This window comes from Platichthys flesus, chromosome 8 (assembly GCF_949316205.1).
Source record: "Platichthys flesus chromosome 8, fPlaFle2.1, whole genome shotgun sequence".
Lineage (NCBI taxonomy): Eukaryota > Metazoa > Chordata > Actinopteri > Pleuronectiformes > Pleuronectidae > Platichthys > Platichthys flesus.
Window position 1 is genome coordinate 3,296,014 of NC_084952.1, and position 15,823 is coordinate 3,311,836.

The following is a 15,823-nucleotide window of genomic DNA, read 5'->3' on the forward strand; positions in this document are numbered from 1 at the left end:
TCTATCTATCTATCTATCTATCTATCTATCTATCTATCTATCTATCTATCTATCTATCTATCTATCTCTCTCTCTCTCTCTCTCTCTCTCTCTCTCTCTCTCTCTCTATCTATCTATCTATCTACCAGTGGGTTTAAATCAGGCCTCTATACGCTGCACACACTTCCGTCAATATCACTGGATTTATTGCTTCATTGTGCGTAACAGTGCAACAGCTTATTGCTTCAGTCTGGCGCGCACATACACGGATACGCACACGCAAGAACGGATCATGTCTGGTATTGTCTGTACTGTACTACTGACGTAACCCGCCTTTAAGAACAAGGGGACACCGTTCATCCTCCTGCAGGATCTGATGCGTCCGAGATATCGGTGCCTGGTCTCTGGTGCCAGGAAACTCCGGGGGCCTCCTCGCACGAGCTCCGTTGGGGCCCCTGAGTGTGTGGCATCCTTTAATTGCACTGACACTGGGCTTCACTGCTGCCTTCAGGTGCCTCACCTGCTGTCAGGCTCTGAAACCGAACCACGTCCAGCAGCACGGAGCCTTCCTCTTGTGTGGCAGCCAGATCCCAAACCGGAGCTCATCAAGTGGAGGGTTCTCCAGAGGCCTCCGCGTGAGGCTCCGAACCAGAACACCGCACCGGGGCTGTGCTGCAAACGGTTTCACACACAAAGAAACCCCCCAGAAAACCACAACACAAAAATACTGAAACTCAGCAAGAGTCAGACAAGATGGAGAATAAGATAAATATCACATAAATATCAAAATCAATCTTGTATTTCCATCATAAACCTGATAAACACAACATATACTACTCATAGGACTACTAATACCACTACTACTACTTCTAATAATAATAGTCATAATAACAATCCCAATAAATATATTAATAACAATACTAATACTATTACTACTACTACTACTACTACTTCTAATAATAATAGTCATAATAACAATCCCAATAAATATTTTAATAACAATACTAATACTATTACCACTACTACTACTACTACTACTACTACTACTTCTAATAATAATAGTCATAATAACAATCCCAATAAATATATTAATAACAGTACTAATACTATAACTACTACAACTGCTACTACTGCTACTACTACTAATAGTAATACTACTACTACTATTACTACTACTACTATTACTACTACTAATAGTAATAATGATAATAATAATATATTTGGTCTGTTCAGTACAAACATGTCACAACTGACACGAGGAATGGTGTAAATTAGTTTTGTATCTATTAACTAAAGGTTCCTGCACATGAAACCACTTTATTTTAATGTAAACAGTATATATATATATAATTTATTAATGCCTTATTAACATTATACATGTATAAATATATATTCTTGAATGATCAGTTCTTCAATGGTCAGTCTGTGAAGGCTAATCGGTTTTTCCTGCAGAGTCAATATCTCGCTTTCTAATAATCCTACAGCAAACGACAGAGGCCGAGTCACATGTACATTAGTGGTAATAAGTCCATTAATAAATCATGTAGCCTGTGAACATACAACTTTAATGAATATACAATTTCAACACGAGACCAAACTGTGAATTTGATGTAAAAGGTGAGCTTTCTCGATAACAGAGATGATGTATCGTTATAAAAAAAGAGTCGTCTCAGGCCTCAGATCCACTAAAACGCACTAAAGCTCCTGAAACGCTGCAGAAAAGAACGAGACAAAAAAAAGAAGCTGCTGTTTCTTTAAGACATCGGAGCAAAACAACTGTCCTACCAGCAGGGAGGGAGGGGGGAGAGAGAGGGAGGGAGGGAGGGAGGGAGGTTTGGCTGGATGACCGAATGGCAGCTTTTACGCAGAGGGTTGTCTCACCTGCTGAATCGCGCTCCTCCAGTCGGCACAACGCTCTCACCTTCAATTAACATCCAGCCCTGCGAGGTCAGCGCCGCGTTTCCCAGCGTCTCCTGGTTCCACTGGTTTTGTGCCTCTGATGTGACGAGCCCGCGGGCATTCTGCCGTGCCCCCTGCCCGTGGATGGTCTCAGCCAGAGCAGAGCGAACAAAGCGCTTCGAGTCTCTCCAGAGAACCGCGTCCCCCTCTTAAAAAAAAGCAGGGATGTTTGTTGTCTGTAAGTACTCCGGATAATCCTCTGTTGTTTCCCCCCCGGTTGTTAGGTTTCCTTGTGTGTAGTTCACGGGGAGAGAACCCGCAGTGAAGGATGGATACGCTCTTTTTTAGCCCGACGGATAGGCATTTAATTTAGGGAACACCCGATGCCGCTGCTGGACAGAAGTAATGGGCAGATTTTGGACCGCGCCGGACTCGTTATTGGTTTCCTGGGAGTAGAAGAGGCCTGTGCTCGATGCTCGAAGACAGAAACAACCGCACAGTTCTGCAGCAAACACACAAACAGTGATTTCTGCCCCCCCCCACCCCAAGGCGTGAATTGCCAGATTACAAACACACGTCTGTGAATATACTGACACGCGCGTAAAACCGACAGAACTATGGAGCACACCGGGATCGAGGAGGTGAACCAGACGCACCAGCAGCAGCATGAGCCCATCAGCTTCGGGATCGACCAGATCCTGAACAGCTCGGACCAGTCCAGCGGCTGCATGCTGCCCAACCGGACCAACGGCGACCCGGATTACGCGCTGGCCCCCAACGTCTACAGCAACGGGTACAACAGCGTCTACAACCCGGCCTGCTCCATGGCGGCGGCGGCGGGTCTGGCCGGCTCCTACAACGTCAACATGAACATGAACGTCAGCATGAACATGAACATGAACGTTAACGTGAACTCGGGCGGTGGCGCCGGCGGGGTGATCCGGGTGCCGGCGCACAGACCCATGCCGCCGCCTCCGTCCTCCGTCGCCGCCGCGCCGCATCCGCCCCCCTCAGGGCATCCGCCGGGCATCGGACCCGGCATCGCCTCGGTGCCCGGTATGGGGATGGGCAACTCGGCCAACTTCACCTTCCCGTGGATGGAGAGCAGCAGGAGGTTTGCCAAGGAGAGACTAACAGGTACAGTGAAAGTTTCCTCCTGCAACAGCTGCATGATCAGTGTGTGTCATTAATACAGATGTTGGCCAGAGGAGAAACCTTCTTCAGGCGTTTTACGCACAAATTACGCACAGATTAGAAGGACGATGAGTGATTAGAATGAAATGTTCCTCGTGACAGAGCAGGCTCACTTTGTGATGTCCTGATCCTCCTGACATTTGCTTTTTGTAAAGTGTCTCCTGGCCGGTTGAGTTGAACTTGGGGCCTGAACAGGACAGACTGCAGCGTGGTGATTTCACATGTAGGGTTTTTAATCTAGAACGAATGCTTCATGCACAAACACATAAACACACACATACACAACATAGTCACTTGTGTTATGCTGGAAGGGCAGCCTGATGAACGAGTGCAGAGATTGACATGGACACGCTGATGAATCAGTATTGGACCATCACTCTCCATTTACAGCAGATGACGGATAACGACGTTCCCCTGGTTTTCTTTCTTTCTTTTTTTTTCACGAGGATGAATGATTTTTTTTTCTTCTGTGAAGCAATCGAGAAAGAGGAAGATGAGTCATAACTGTAACAGTGAATGACACGTTCAAGTCTATTGTTATTATTATTATTATAGTGGATAATTACACAGCTTGTCTTAAAGAACATTTTATTTCAGATTTTTTCTATATTGCGAAATATAAGTCATTATTTCTCTTTGAATTTGAAAAGGTTAAAAGAAAAACCACCAGCAGCATATATTAGTTAATAGCATAACTCCATTAAAACCATAATAAAAAGCAATCGCTTAATAGACTGTAAATATACCTAATTTAATTCCTCTAAATCACCTTTAGATTTCAACTTCCTCTTTTAATGTAAAGAAATAACTAAAAACATGACAAATTAGAAATAAACATAACTACAGAAATATGCATAGTTACATATTTTAACAAGACACTAAGTTACATGATCCCACTTGAATTATTACATGCATAATGTTTTTATAAACTCAATCATAGCATTTTTGTAAATTAGTATTATCCATGTGCTTTTGTATATTTGGTGTAAAACCAAACAATCACAAAAATACATATAAAAATCATCTTTCTTAAATTAATTGTTAGTTTTTAAGGACAGAACACATCGATTCTAATGTAGATTATAAATGATTATTTTTTGTTCCAAAATGCACATTTCCATCTGTTGTCTCATATTTCTCCCAGAATGCATCAATTCAAATAAAGACATGTGGAGAAATAACTCATAACATAAAAGTAAAATGTTATTAGACATATTATTCTATTCTTTGCTATCATTGTTGTCTTCATGTTAAGTTAAGCTAGAACACAATGTTTGGTCTTATTTATTCATATTTCAGAGGAGAAGGGGGGGGGGGGTGCTCCACATTTTTATATTCTCATGACCTCATCGTTTTGAAGATGCACGTACACACTTCACATTCACGTACACACTCTACCTCACACACACCTCACACCACACACACACACTCCTCCCCCCCCCCCCCCCCAACCTCTGTACACATTAAATATTCACTATTCCGTTCCTTCTCACCGATTAATTATTAAATACTGGGGGACGATATGTCAACTGCAAAAAGATACGGTGTAAATAGGCTTATCAATTTTACTCATAGTCACCGAGGGCCTCTCGTTTAATTTCTCTCAGCTTTGTGTCGCTGTAATTATTTCGCAGCTTATATCTTTCCACTGTATTGATCAGCCAAAGATCTGCAGCTCTCTCACACACACACACACACACACACACACACACACACACAGAGAGGGAGACACAGACACTCAGTCCAGAATTAGCCTGCTCTGTTTTCTATAAAAGGCCGTAAATCAGATCGACCCTCGTCTGTCCTGATGGAACATTTGAATCGTTTGTCTCTGCTTCTTGTTTTTCTCTCCAACGTGAAACCAGAGCAGAATACAAACAGCTGAACACGTTTCTGAAAGATCTCAGCGAACATGGACGTGTTGTTAGTGTTTAGGTTATTTCACATTTGTCTTATCCCTCTCTCTGGTGCTTATGGTCTGAATTCATGTTTTACATCACAGGAGGTTTTATCGGTGGATTTAGATTTGGACGTTAATGGAATCACTTTAATCCACAACTAAAAATAGGACACGTTTTCCACAAAGCTCATGTTTAGGAAAGCCCCTCTGTTTTTTACGCATGGACCTAAATGCATTAATTTAAATTTTATTTTATTTATTATTATCCCAAACGTCGCTTTTTATTATAATTATTATTATTATTATTAGTAGTAGTAGTATAGTAATAGAAGAAGTATCATTCAACACTCAAAATGTTTATCGCAACTGATTAACACAATATTATTTAATGAAAGCAAACAAAGCAAAAAACATCAATTAAAAGTATTTTTATTCAACTTAATTGAATTGCATGATTTTTCTTTTTTGCCACTGTTTTAAGATACATGAATGTGACTTTATCTTTTACTTTGGAATTGATTATGACTATTGTAATAATTTCAAATCCACCACAGTGTAATTATTATAACTAAAGTTTTGGCCATAGTCCTGTTTTAAAGCCGAGTTCTGTGCTCGGTCAGGTTTTTTAATAAAATGGAAGGAGAAAGATGAAGTCGGTTCTATTATGATTTACAATTCTAATCAATCAATAAATACAAAAGAATAAAATAAAATATTTTAAATAATGAGGTCGTAGTGAGGACAAGTTCGTATTTATATTTATTAATGATAAATAGGTCATATCCGAGAGGCCATTAGCAACTTCAGTGATAGGAGGCTGTTTAATTCAGCTAGACTATTCAAAGTACCATTATTAATTATAATAATACGACTAATAATAATAAGGATAATAATAACAATATCATTTATATCATTTTGGTCTAATAATGATGATGATAATGTCCAACTTTAATGTAATAATCTTGGCATCATGTCGCCCAGCAGCGATAAAAACCTAATTAAAGCTGCAGTTCTGCGCATTAAATCTCAGTTTGAGTTTTTATGGCGTTGGAAGCAGAACAACGCGATTTTATTTCCGCTCGTGCCCTCGTGCCCTAGCTCCCGCACGTGCCCCTGCTCCCCCTGCTGTGACACCACACTGCGCGTGCCCGCCCGTGTGTCCCGTATAGTGTAATAAATAGCAATATATGTTCATGTTATATTTCAATATCCCCTTTAGAATCCTTCACGGATATATTTATTAGATTGCTACCGAGGTAATATCCGCAGAGGGGAAGGGAGGCGCTGTCACCGAGAAGTGTTATTAAGTATAAGTGGTTTTATTATGGGAAACATATTCTCCACGGTGGCATTTTATTTTTTTGATATGCTTATGTTAAATTGTATTATCCAGGCAGCAGATTTAGTATTACAGCACTTTTCGCTTCTTCAATTTCGTGGAGGTGAATAAAAACTCAGGTGATGTTTTTTTTATTTGCAGCATTTTGGGCAGGCTTTTAATTTATTATTTTCTTCTTTATTTATTTTTTAAAACACATTTAATTGTCCGGTAGCCTGTGAATGTCTCCTCTACACAGACGCTCCATTAGCTGTTTAACTGTTTTCCACGTTGCTCAGGAAAACTATTAATGGTCAAGAAACATATTTAAGTGTTATTTCATTATGGGAGCTTTTATAGAAAATACTGATGTAAGAAGCAGTTTCTTTCTTTAGCTGGATTTAGTCTCTGCAGAAACAATATGTAATTTATCATCTTTGCAATGACACATGTGCTTCGTAAGCTGCCTGTAATATTTTAATCTGGACTTTTATTATGAAATTTAAAGAGGTCTGACCTTTATGGTGTTTTTTTCGTATGGCCTTAATTCTCCTCGGTACCTTTAGTATTGTAGTATTTTATTATACCTATATGTAATAATGTTTTGCTGGGTATTTTTTTGATAGTGGAAGGTAAAGACAGAAGAGTCCTTTATATAAATATATTATATATTATAAGAATACTAAATTCTACTACGATTCATGTTGTTCAATGACTGACAAATGGAGAATATCTCTTTTTGAAAAGGTCTAAGGGCAAAGTAGCTGAAAATACAATTAAAATACATATACGTGCAGGAATATGGTCTGATGCAGGAGCAGTGTTTTTAATTTGGATTCAAGCTCGGTTTTTAAATCATTGTTGTTATAAATATATACACAAACAGCAGTTTACAATAATAATGGCAAAGAAGTAAACCTGATGCATGATTCATGAGTGGACAGTCTCAGTCTTACACCTCAAGTCACAACATTAAACGTGACTGCTAAAGTATCCGTACCGTCCTCTGGATATCGATCAGAGTTCTGCACATGAAGTGAAGCTGCAGCTGCAGGTTCCTGCTGCATGTTGCCTCTGAACCTGCTCGTATGGGCCTGGTCCATTAGTCCGCCTGCAGATGGCCTGAAATAGCCGTGTAATGCAGTATTTATTCCACTCGACCTGCCGCTGGGAGCCACAGCAGGCCTGCTGGCTCCCAGCACGGAACCAGTGAGGCTGCACACAGTGTTTGGGGCAATGAGAAGTCATCCAGAAATAACTATGACTGTGTTTAAATGTATATATATATGTATATACGACAGGAACACCATAGAGAGGTCGCCACAAGAATCTGAGAAGGAGATTTAAAATCGTGCAGAGCAGAAAGGTCACGATTGAGGGCTGGAGAGCTGCTGCAGTTATACAGCTGCTGTCACTTTATAAACTTATGTGTAAATATAGATTCAAGTCTGACCGATATGGATTTGTAGGTGCGAGTGCTGATACTAATATGAAGGAGCGAAAATTACCAATACTGATTAATCTGCCATTATAGACTGTACATAAAAAAATTGGCAAGGATTCCTAAGATCAAACCAAATGCAAGGTTTGGTATTTTACAGTTTATTATAATCAACAGAATATATTGAAAATAATATAGAAAATAAACTTTTTTGTCTATTGTTTATTCTGTAAAATATAAGTCCATATTGATGCATATCCACAAACATATGGGCCATCAAATAAATTGGATCTGCCATAGATGCCTGTTCATATGTATTTTTAACTATTAATAAGCTTTAGAGCAACATATAATGTGAAATCTGATAATAATGTAATCACAATATTAGTAGGTTAATAACATTAATGAGCAGCAGAAGACAAAAGACAATAAAAGTTAAATCAGTTTTGCTCCTTTCCAATCAGGTAACGTTATGTGACCTCTACTGTAAACAGCACATTGCAGCTATTTGTCTTTACGACACAAATCATTTGCTTGTGTACGCCTCAATTTGCCGCTCGTGTTCAGCACCACCAGGGGGGTGGCGGCAGCTCCCTGGAAACGACCGCTGAGCGCGTAATGGCCTCGTGTTCCATCTCCAATCCAAATTGTCATCGTCGTGGTGGCAAATTAATTTTCAGGTCTCTGAAACTCTGAGAGCAGCAGCAGTAGCAGCACGTGGCCCTCGGGGGACACCTATGCAGATGTTTTCATATTAATTTTGGCTCCTGGTGAGCTTTTCTGACAAAACAAAAACAGATCAACACCCTGTAAGACAGCAGGCTCGACAGCTTGCTGGGGAGGAACAACACAGACACACACACAGACACACACAGAGAGGAGATGTTTTTTTCTTTGGTTGATTTCCATTCGGCTTCAAGTTGAGAATGTGGCCGGGGAGTGGATCTATGGCCAAAAACGATCGGGTTACATCTATCGATCTTCTGTTTACCCATGGCTGACAAAATAGACAGGATTCATAGATATTTTATGATGCAGAAGATAAGTTGTTATTAATACCCAGATACAGTGATATGTGAAAGTGAACCACCGGGCCAGCGAGGCTCAGAGAGGAGAAAACCATAAATGTGGATTCATACTGTTCTGAAAAGACACAATGACCAAGCAGCAATTGTTATTTAAGACCAGCAACTATCTGGGTTATTGCTGCAAACTCTAATAATAAATGTTTGATGTTGTATGGAAGATATTGTGTGCAAAATTTTTTTAATGTTTGAATTTAATTCCTCCTAAATCACGAAAACGACTCTCATTGACTCCTGTTTCTGATTGGCCGACTTGTTTGTGCTAGATTTATTGTTGTAACCTATGCTAGTTTTTTCTCAAATGGACGATATCTTATTTTGAAAAGACACAATGAGAAAGCAGCGGAAAATACAGTTATAATACACAAACAAGCTTTAATAACAAATGTTTGACCGTTGTATGTTGAAATTCCTCTTTACTGTTCAGGTTGTGAGGATGAAAGTCTGTGATATTATAACTGACGTTGTCTCCAGAGGTTTAAACTCATCACAGTGGTTTTAAATCATGTGTTGACCTTTATCACATCGTCATCAGATGACCCTCACTTCCTGTTTCTGATTATTCATCCTTGTAAACCTGCAGTCGTCACTTATTCTTTCCAAATGGGCGATATGTCATTGTGTAGCCTAGTCTCTCCAAATGCTAACTTGAGAGACCAGTGGTAAATAACATTAAAGCAGAGTCTGTTCATCATTCTGGCCTCCTTCATGTGATTAGCTGCTTAGCGCCGGTGCCTCCCCGGCGGCGGCGGCGGCGTTGGCGGCCGCCGCCACTGCTGTTGTGCTCCAGATGTGGGACCTTACTGTGTGTCCCTTTCCTTTAGGGGAGCAGGCAGAGGAGAGCCGAATTGGAGAGGCCACAGGGGGGCCGGGGGCCGGGTCCCTCTGTCATCTCCCCAAGGGAGACATCGGCAGGGTCCCAGTCTGGAGCACTGTGGAGACGTTAGCTAAATGCTATTACCCCGAGCTCGCTCACCTGCGAGACGGCAGTGGCCTGCTAGCAGACTATCCTTTCCCAAAGGGGGCTTGCCCAGGTGAGTCCACCCCCCTGCTCCCCTTCCCCCTCTCAACCTCCTCCCTCACCTCACCCATTTGTGTCACACATGATCTGTGAGTGCATCCCTCTCGTTCGTTGTGACTTTATTAATGACCTTTAAGGTATAAGAGGTCGAGTCATCATCTAACTCTGAGTCTCAGATGTTCTAAACGTCCCTCTTGTCTTCTCCTTGGACGTCCTGACCAGACAACTCATTGTGCTGCTTGCTTCTCAAACCCTGGCAGGAGATTTGTAGTTGTAATCACGTTGACCTTCTTCTCTTACAAACAAACCACTGCCGGCTTTTTCCAGAAATTAAGACGAACTGGACAATAATTTTATCCAAACAAGGCCTGGAGAACGAAAGGAGTGTTTACAAAGAAAGGCTCAGGGGAAATAAGTTCAGTCTCCAGAAGCACAGATCATTGCAGGCTAGAAATGGAAATAACCGGGAACACGAACGGACATTAATCTTCAACCTTTTAGGTCCAATCACCCCAACTACTTCCAGTAACCTTATTGATAACACTAACGTATATGAATAATGTTTAAAGCTCTAATCCACCACACACACAGGGTTTTAATGAATAACTAAACCAAACTATCTATTTGTCTAATAAATCCTAAAGTTTTTCCTCCCTGTCTTTCAGCCGCCCTCTCGCCTTTCTCCGTGACCCGGCGTATCGGCCACCCTTACCAGAACCGGACGCCGCCCAAGAGGAAAAAGCCTCGCACCTCCTTCAGCCGGGTGCAGATCTGCGAGCTGGAGAAACGCTTCCACCGCCAGAAGTACCTGGCCTCGGCCGAGCGCGCCACCTTGGCCAAGGCCCTGAAGATGACGGACGCACAAGTCAAGACCTGGTTTCAGAACAGACGGACAAAATGGCGGTAAGAATCAATTCAGAAGCTCATTTCTGTGTGTGTCTCACTAGTTTGACTCGAGCAGAACAAACAGGTCTTGATGGATTCTTCATAGGCCGGCTGGTCGGGGGGGGGGGTATTGTGCCATAAATCGACAGCAGTGAAAGTGTTACCGTTTTGCTCCGGGTCCCAAACGCTCGATGGAGTAAGATGGTCGACATCCGGGGCGTCGCACAACACGACACCTATTTTGCTTAGCGTAGCTGCCAGTCGAGGCCAGTTCGCTTGACCAAGCACAATCACTTGTGAGCCTCCTGAAAGGCCTTTTAAGAAAACTGCTGTCCAAAGCAATACTGGAACACTCACAGGAGGAATTGACTGCCAAGTCCACAGACACACACACACACACACACACACACACACAGCTTAACTCCACTCTCTCTCTTGTTTATGGCCATTTGGACGTAAATGAGGAGGAAATCTGATTACGATGCCCTGCCCTTAGTTAAAGGGCCAGGACGCATGATTCAAAGGCACATTACCAACTAAATTACATAAAGGGTTTTAATGTTTAAATGATCCTAAAGCTTTTTATAATTAGTTTTGAATCTCATGTGGACAGAAATCACTTAAAACCAAACTGTGTTTACGTCTATTTAACATTTAGAGGTTGATTTAATGTCTTAAATACACGGTGACATTGAGATTTGGTTTGATAACGTAAAATAACACCAATCACAGCCTGTATTGCTTTAAAAAAAATATGATTTCCCTCTTATGAGACGTATTAGCTGTGAATTTTCTGGATCCGGGACTGAATGACATGTCGCACGAGGAACCAGGGAATCGGTTTAACACGTTTTTCAGCCCCCCCCCCCCACCAGTTTAGCAGAGATTTATGCCTCTCCCTGCGGTGTGCACCTGATGAGGGACGAGCATGAGGGATGTCTTTGCGTGACGACTACGCTCGTAACAAGAGGATGATCGAATCAACAGGCAGCCAATGAGATTATCATAATGCTGTTAACAATAATGTGTGGCTAATGGATGCGAGGCTCGGCGTGTATGAAAGAGTTGTTTGAGAAGGTGTGCTCGCCTGCGACTCTTTCCTGCCAATTTGTACGTTGTTGTTGTTGTTGACTTTTGACAGCAGCTGTTTGCTTATTGCGATTTGTTTTTATTATAGCGACGTCAAAGTAATTTCAGAAAAGGGTCTAATTCATAATATATATGTTGATGCAGATTTTTTCTTGTCATGCAAATCAGAGAACAATGTAATTAGCGAGTAGAAAGTAGATTAGAAAAACTATTTATGTGCAAAAGCAGCATTTCATCTGCTTCTAATCACAATGGAAGCGCAGTTTGACGCGTTTTTCCTTTTTCTTTCCTACGATTATTATCTCAGTTCTTTATTTACACTGTTGCATCTTGGGAGAAACACCCATCTGTGCTTCTCTTTTCGCTGACACCACACACGGGGTGTAGGTTACTGTTAACATGTGCTGCGAGCGCCGAGAAGAAAAGGAGAAAACAAACAGATGTAACTTTTCACCTTGAGGCTGGAAGTGTCCCGTTCCTCCTCCCCCTGCGTTAGTCACGTTCCCTCGCCAGCACCTGTCACTCAAGCTGATCAGCTGTCACGTAGCCCCAGGGCCGAAGCGAAGCGGCGCAGGTGTTCAACAAACACGCAGTAAACACACACAGCATTTAAACAGGAACAGATTTCATTGTGGATTCTGTGTGAGATTTTAGCTTTTTGGATCCGCTTCTGTTTGTTTGATTTCTTTATTGGTTCCTGTGCCTCCATTAATAACCATTCAAAAACACAACATCCTTTGTATTTCTTGTTATTTTTTACTCTAAACAGCTGCACGTTGATGCTCTTAACATTATCGTGCTGTCAGTTATTTATATTGACAGTTGGACTTTATCATAGCTTTTAAAATCTACGTTAAGGTATTTTAATGTCAGCATTTTAACTTCATAAAGATTGATTAGTAAAACGAGGTCTCATACTCAATGCAGAGATTAACAACCTGCGCTCTTTCTGACTTGTTGTCTGAAAACTCTCCGACCCGATTGTCCAAACAGGACATTTCTCCCTTTACTCCAATATAATGCAGGAGTGCCTCCTTTATAGTTATGGTAACAATCATTAACATGTGGTTAAGCTTAAACAATTGCTTATGGTTAATAAAATAACATGTTTAAAGCCATCGACTGTGAACAAAGACGGTGACGAGTTTCCTCTTCCTCCATTTTACACAAACAATGACGTCTCAACCTGTTTTTCAGCATCAAATAACCAATTTAAACCAAACTTACAGGAACGAATTAACACTTTGCCTAAAATGACTTGAAAATATATATTTCAACGTGTAATTTAACTTTTTTGTTTGGTCCGTGATTTATGACCGATACTGCGGTCAGCCACCAGGGGGCTATCAAGATGATTTGGCTTCACTTCTGGGGCCATGATTACAATGGACACTAGAGGTCATACAATAAAATGTAACTATGGGTCATAATAGCTTCTCCCAGAAGCTCGTTTTTGAGGACAGTCTCCTTGTGGCTCGTTAAAAAGAAAATGATTTATAATTAGGATTCCCTGTTACTGGCTGCATGTGCTCACTGCTTGTTTAGTGATGCAGTGAAACTATCATTTTGTGAAACCTCTGAACCCTGTATTCTCTCAAATGACCAGTGGGGGACGCCACTGGTTTTTAAAAGAAAATGTTTCAACCTCTCATTTGATTTATAGCGTCAAATATCATCACGAGTTTATGGTGTTGATAGTTTAAAGTGTTCATCACAGCTTGATGTTTGTGATTGACAGCTAATCCCGTCCAATGTCCACCCCCCCACTCCTCCGAACACAGTTACTTAAGGTTTTAGTAAACCTAGATGGCGCTGGACAAAATGCCAAAGTGGAGACTAGCTGGTCGACAGAAGAAAGAAGAAAGAAAGCACAATCGGTTCTTTTAAGATGTTATGAGACAAACTCTAAGAAACAGTTCTGCTGTATGTAGCAATGATTGATTCCCCCCATGCAAATGAACACCACACAGGTCCTAACTGTTCCTCTCTCTTTTTGTCCCCCCCCCTGTCCGCCCAGGAGACAGACTGCAGAGGAGCGAGAGGCAGAGCGGCAGCAGGCCAACCGGCTGATGCTGCAGCTTCAGCAGGAAGCCTTCCAGAAGACGTTGAGCCAGCCTCTGCAGCCTGACCCACTCTGCCTGCACAACTCCTCCCTCTACGCCCTGCAGAACCTGCAGCCCTGGGCAGATGACAATAAGGTGACCTCCGTCACCTCTGTGGCATCTGTAGTGTGAGCGTGTGTGTGTGTGTGTGTGTATGTGTGTGCGTAGGACACAGAGAAAAGAGAGAGGGGGATAAGGCAGGGAATGAAATGTCTGTATCAAGTTGACCGCAGTTAGAATGGACAAAATAGCACAGCAGCATTATGGGATTGTTATAGATACAGGAAACATTTGAATGGACGTCAGTCATTGATCGTTACCAGCAAAATGGTGGGGGAGCATGTGTAGAGAGAGGGAGAGGGAGAGAGAGAGAGAGAGAGAGAGAGAGAGAGCAGCTATCTGTTTCTGCCCAGAGCTACAGAACCCAGTCTGTGGACTTCACAGCTCCGCAGCCGCACTGGCCTCACTGGTTCTCACAGATAAACAGCTGTTACAGTAACTTTCTAAAATGTGTTGAGTCATTCTCCTGCCTTACACCAAGTTTCCGCTTTCCCTTCAGCTGACGGTCTAAAAGGGAGGAGGGCACTTTACCCCCTAAGTGCCGGGACACAAATGGACACCTCTGTACATGCCCACCTATCAAGACTGTCCCCCTCTTTTGCCTCCGGATCCCTCACGAGGCGGCAGAGACGTTTCTGCCACGAATGGCAAAAAAATAAAAAAGAGACCTCCTGTTTTTTTTTTTCGCTTTTCGACTTTGTACAATGTAGTAAATGCATGTTTCAACCCCTTTTCTGTGTGCACTCGGAAAGTACCGCCGAAGTCGGCTGCCGTCGAGGCCGAGCTCCTCAGCGGTCACGTGGTAGTGGATCGGTGGAACTGCTGATCAAAGATTTCCTCATTATGTTCAATTTAAAGGTGTTTTATATTAAATGATATTGTGACTTTTTGAAAAGATGACAGACCTTTCTGGGTTGTTGTTTTTCTTGCCTCTCTTTCCTCACAGTGTTTGTCACTATTATGAAAACCATGCAATAATGCTTTATGATTTTAGAGAGGTAGTTAGCCTCGTGGGATTTAGCGATGATTACACACGAATGTTTCATAACCACCCGAAGGTGAGATAGCATCAGAGTGCATCAAAAGGACAGAGCAATACCTTCATTTCTCTTTATACATAAAAACTGATGACTGCAGCTCCCATGTGTGAACGTGAAGCGAGGCGTCGCCTGAAAAGCTGCAATTGTGCTCAGCAAAAAACCCTCTCCGGGTAAATAAAGGCACCGAGAGCGATGCCAGCTCAAATTAGAATGAGAGCGCTGGAGAAAGTACAAGTTGTGCAGCCGCCAAGTGAAACACAAGTTGTGTTTATGTTTTTGCTCCAGGGATTTCAGTGGAACACCTTCACCGAGGACTCAAGCTGCTTCAATTCTTCTTGCACAGTGTGAGAAACAACTTGAGCGAGACTGAGATGATCGGTCTCAGCAAACAAGAAGCTGCGGTTGGATTTTTTTCTAATATTTGTTTTTGCTCTGAATCAAATGTGTCATGGTCACGATTCATCTTGTAGCTGGTCCGTCGGGTTTCAGGCTAAAAACATTTTATAAGGTTTTTTATGTAAATTTAAATCTGGAACTACAGCTGTTCAAAATGTGGACGGTCATTATCTATTACCTGGGAAATTCTTTAAAGCTGAACCAAATTCAACACACTTATTGACATCAGTTGCCTAAATATACCAGATATTTTTAAATATCATGATTCCATGAATTATTCCCGGGGGGAAATGGTGAAATCTTGCAATGTCAAAGAAAAAGAGAAGAATTCCTGAATTTCCTAACATGCACCAACACCTGATGAGTTCTTCTCTGACTCATTCCACATCCTTTCACCAGGATCATGTGATAATC

The 15,823-nt window shown here is 41.8% G+C and overlaps 1 protein-coding gene across 4 annotated transcripts; it reads left to right on the top strand.

The window, feature by feature from the left end:
- The first annotated feature begins 1,861 nt into the window (after positions 1–1,861).
- On the top strand, positions 1,862–14,873 carry tlx2 (T cell leukemia homeobox 2). 4 transcript variants are annotated; one of them, XM_062393207.1, is made up of 5 exons: positions 1,862–3,015; positions 9,641–9,850; positions 10,482–10,740; positions 13,832–14,009; positions 14,473–14,873. In XM_062393207.1, the coding sequence occupies exons 1-5, from the start codon at positions 2,496–2,498 to the stop codon at positions 14,482–14,484; spliced, it is 1,179 nt and encodes a 392-aa protein (XP_062249191.1). In that variant the 5' UTR covers positions 1,862–2,495; the 3' UTR covers positions 14,485–14,873. The 4 variants fall into 4 exon arrangements, with proteins under 4 accessions (XP_062249191.1, XP_062249189.1, XP_062249192.1 ...); XM_062393206.1 differs by having other exon boundaries at positions 1,863–3,015; positions 13,829–14,009; XM_062393205.1 differs by lacking the exon at positions 14,473–14,873 and having other exon boundaries at positions 10,503–10,740; positions 13,829–14,460.
- The last annotated feature ends 950 nt before the right edge of the window (positions 14,874–15,823 follow it).

Excerpts from the sequence above, each read along its gene's own strand:
- tlx2 (XM_062393205.1), top strand. The coding sequence starts at position 2,496 with ATGGAGCACACCGGGATCGAGGAGGTGAACCAGACGCACCAGCAGCAG. Across the intron at positions 3,016-9,640 it reads TGCCAAGGAGAGACTAACAG|GGGAGCAGGCAGAGGAGAGC; the intron begins GTACAGTGAAAG and ends CCTTTCCTTTAG. Across the intron at positions 10,741-13,828 it reads AACAGACGGACAAAATGGCG|GAGACAGACTGCAGAGGAGC; the intron begins GTAAGAATCAAT and ends CTGTCCGCCCAG.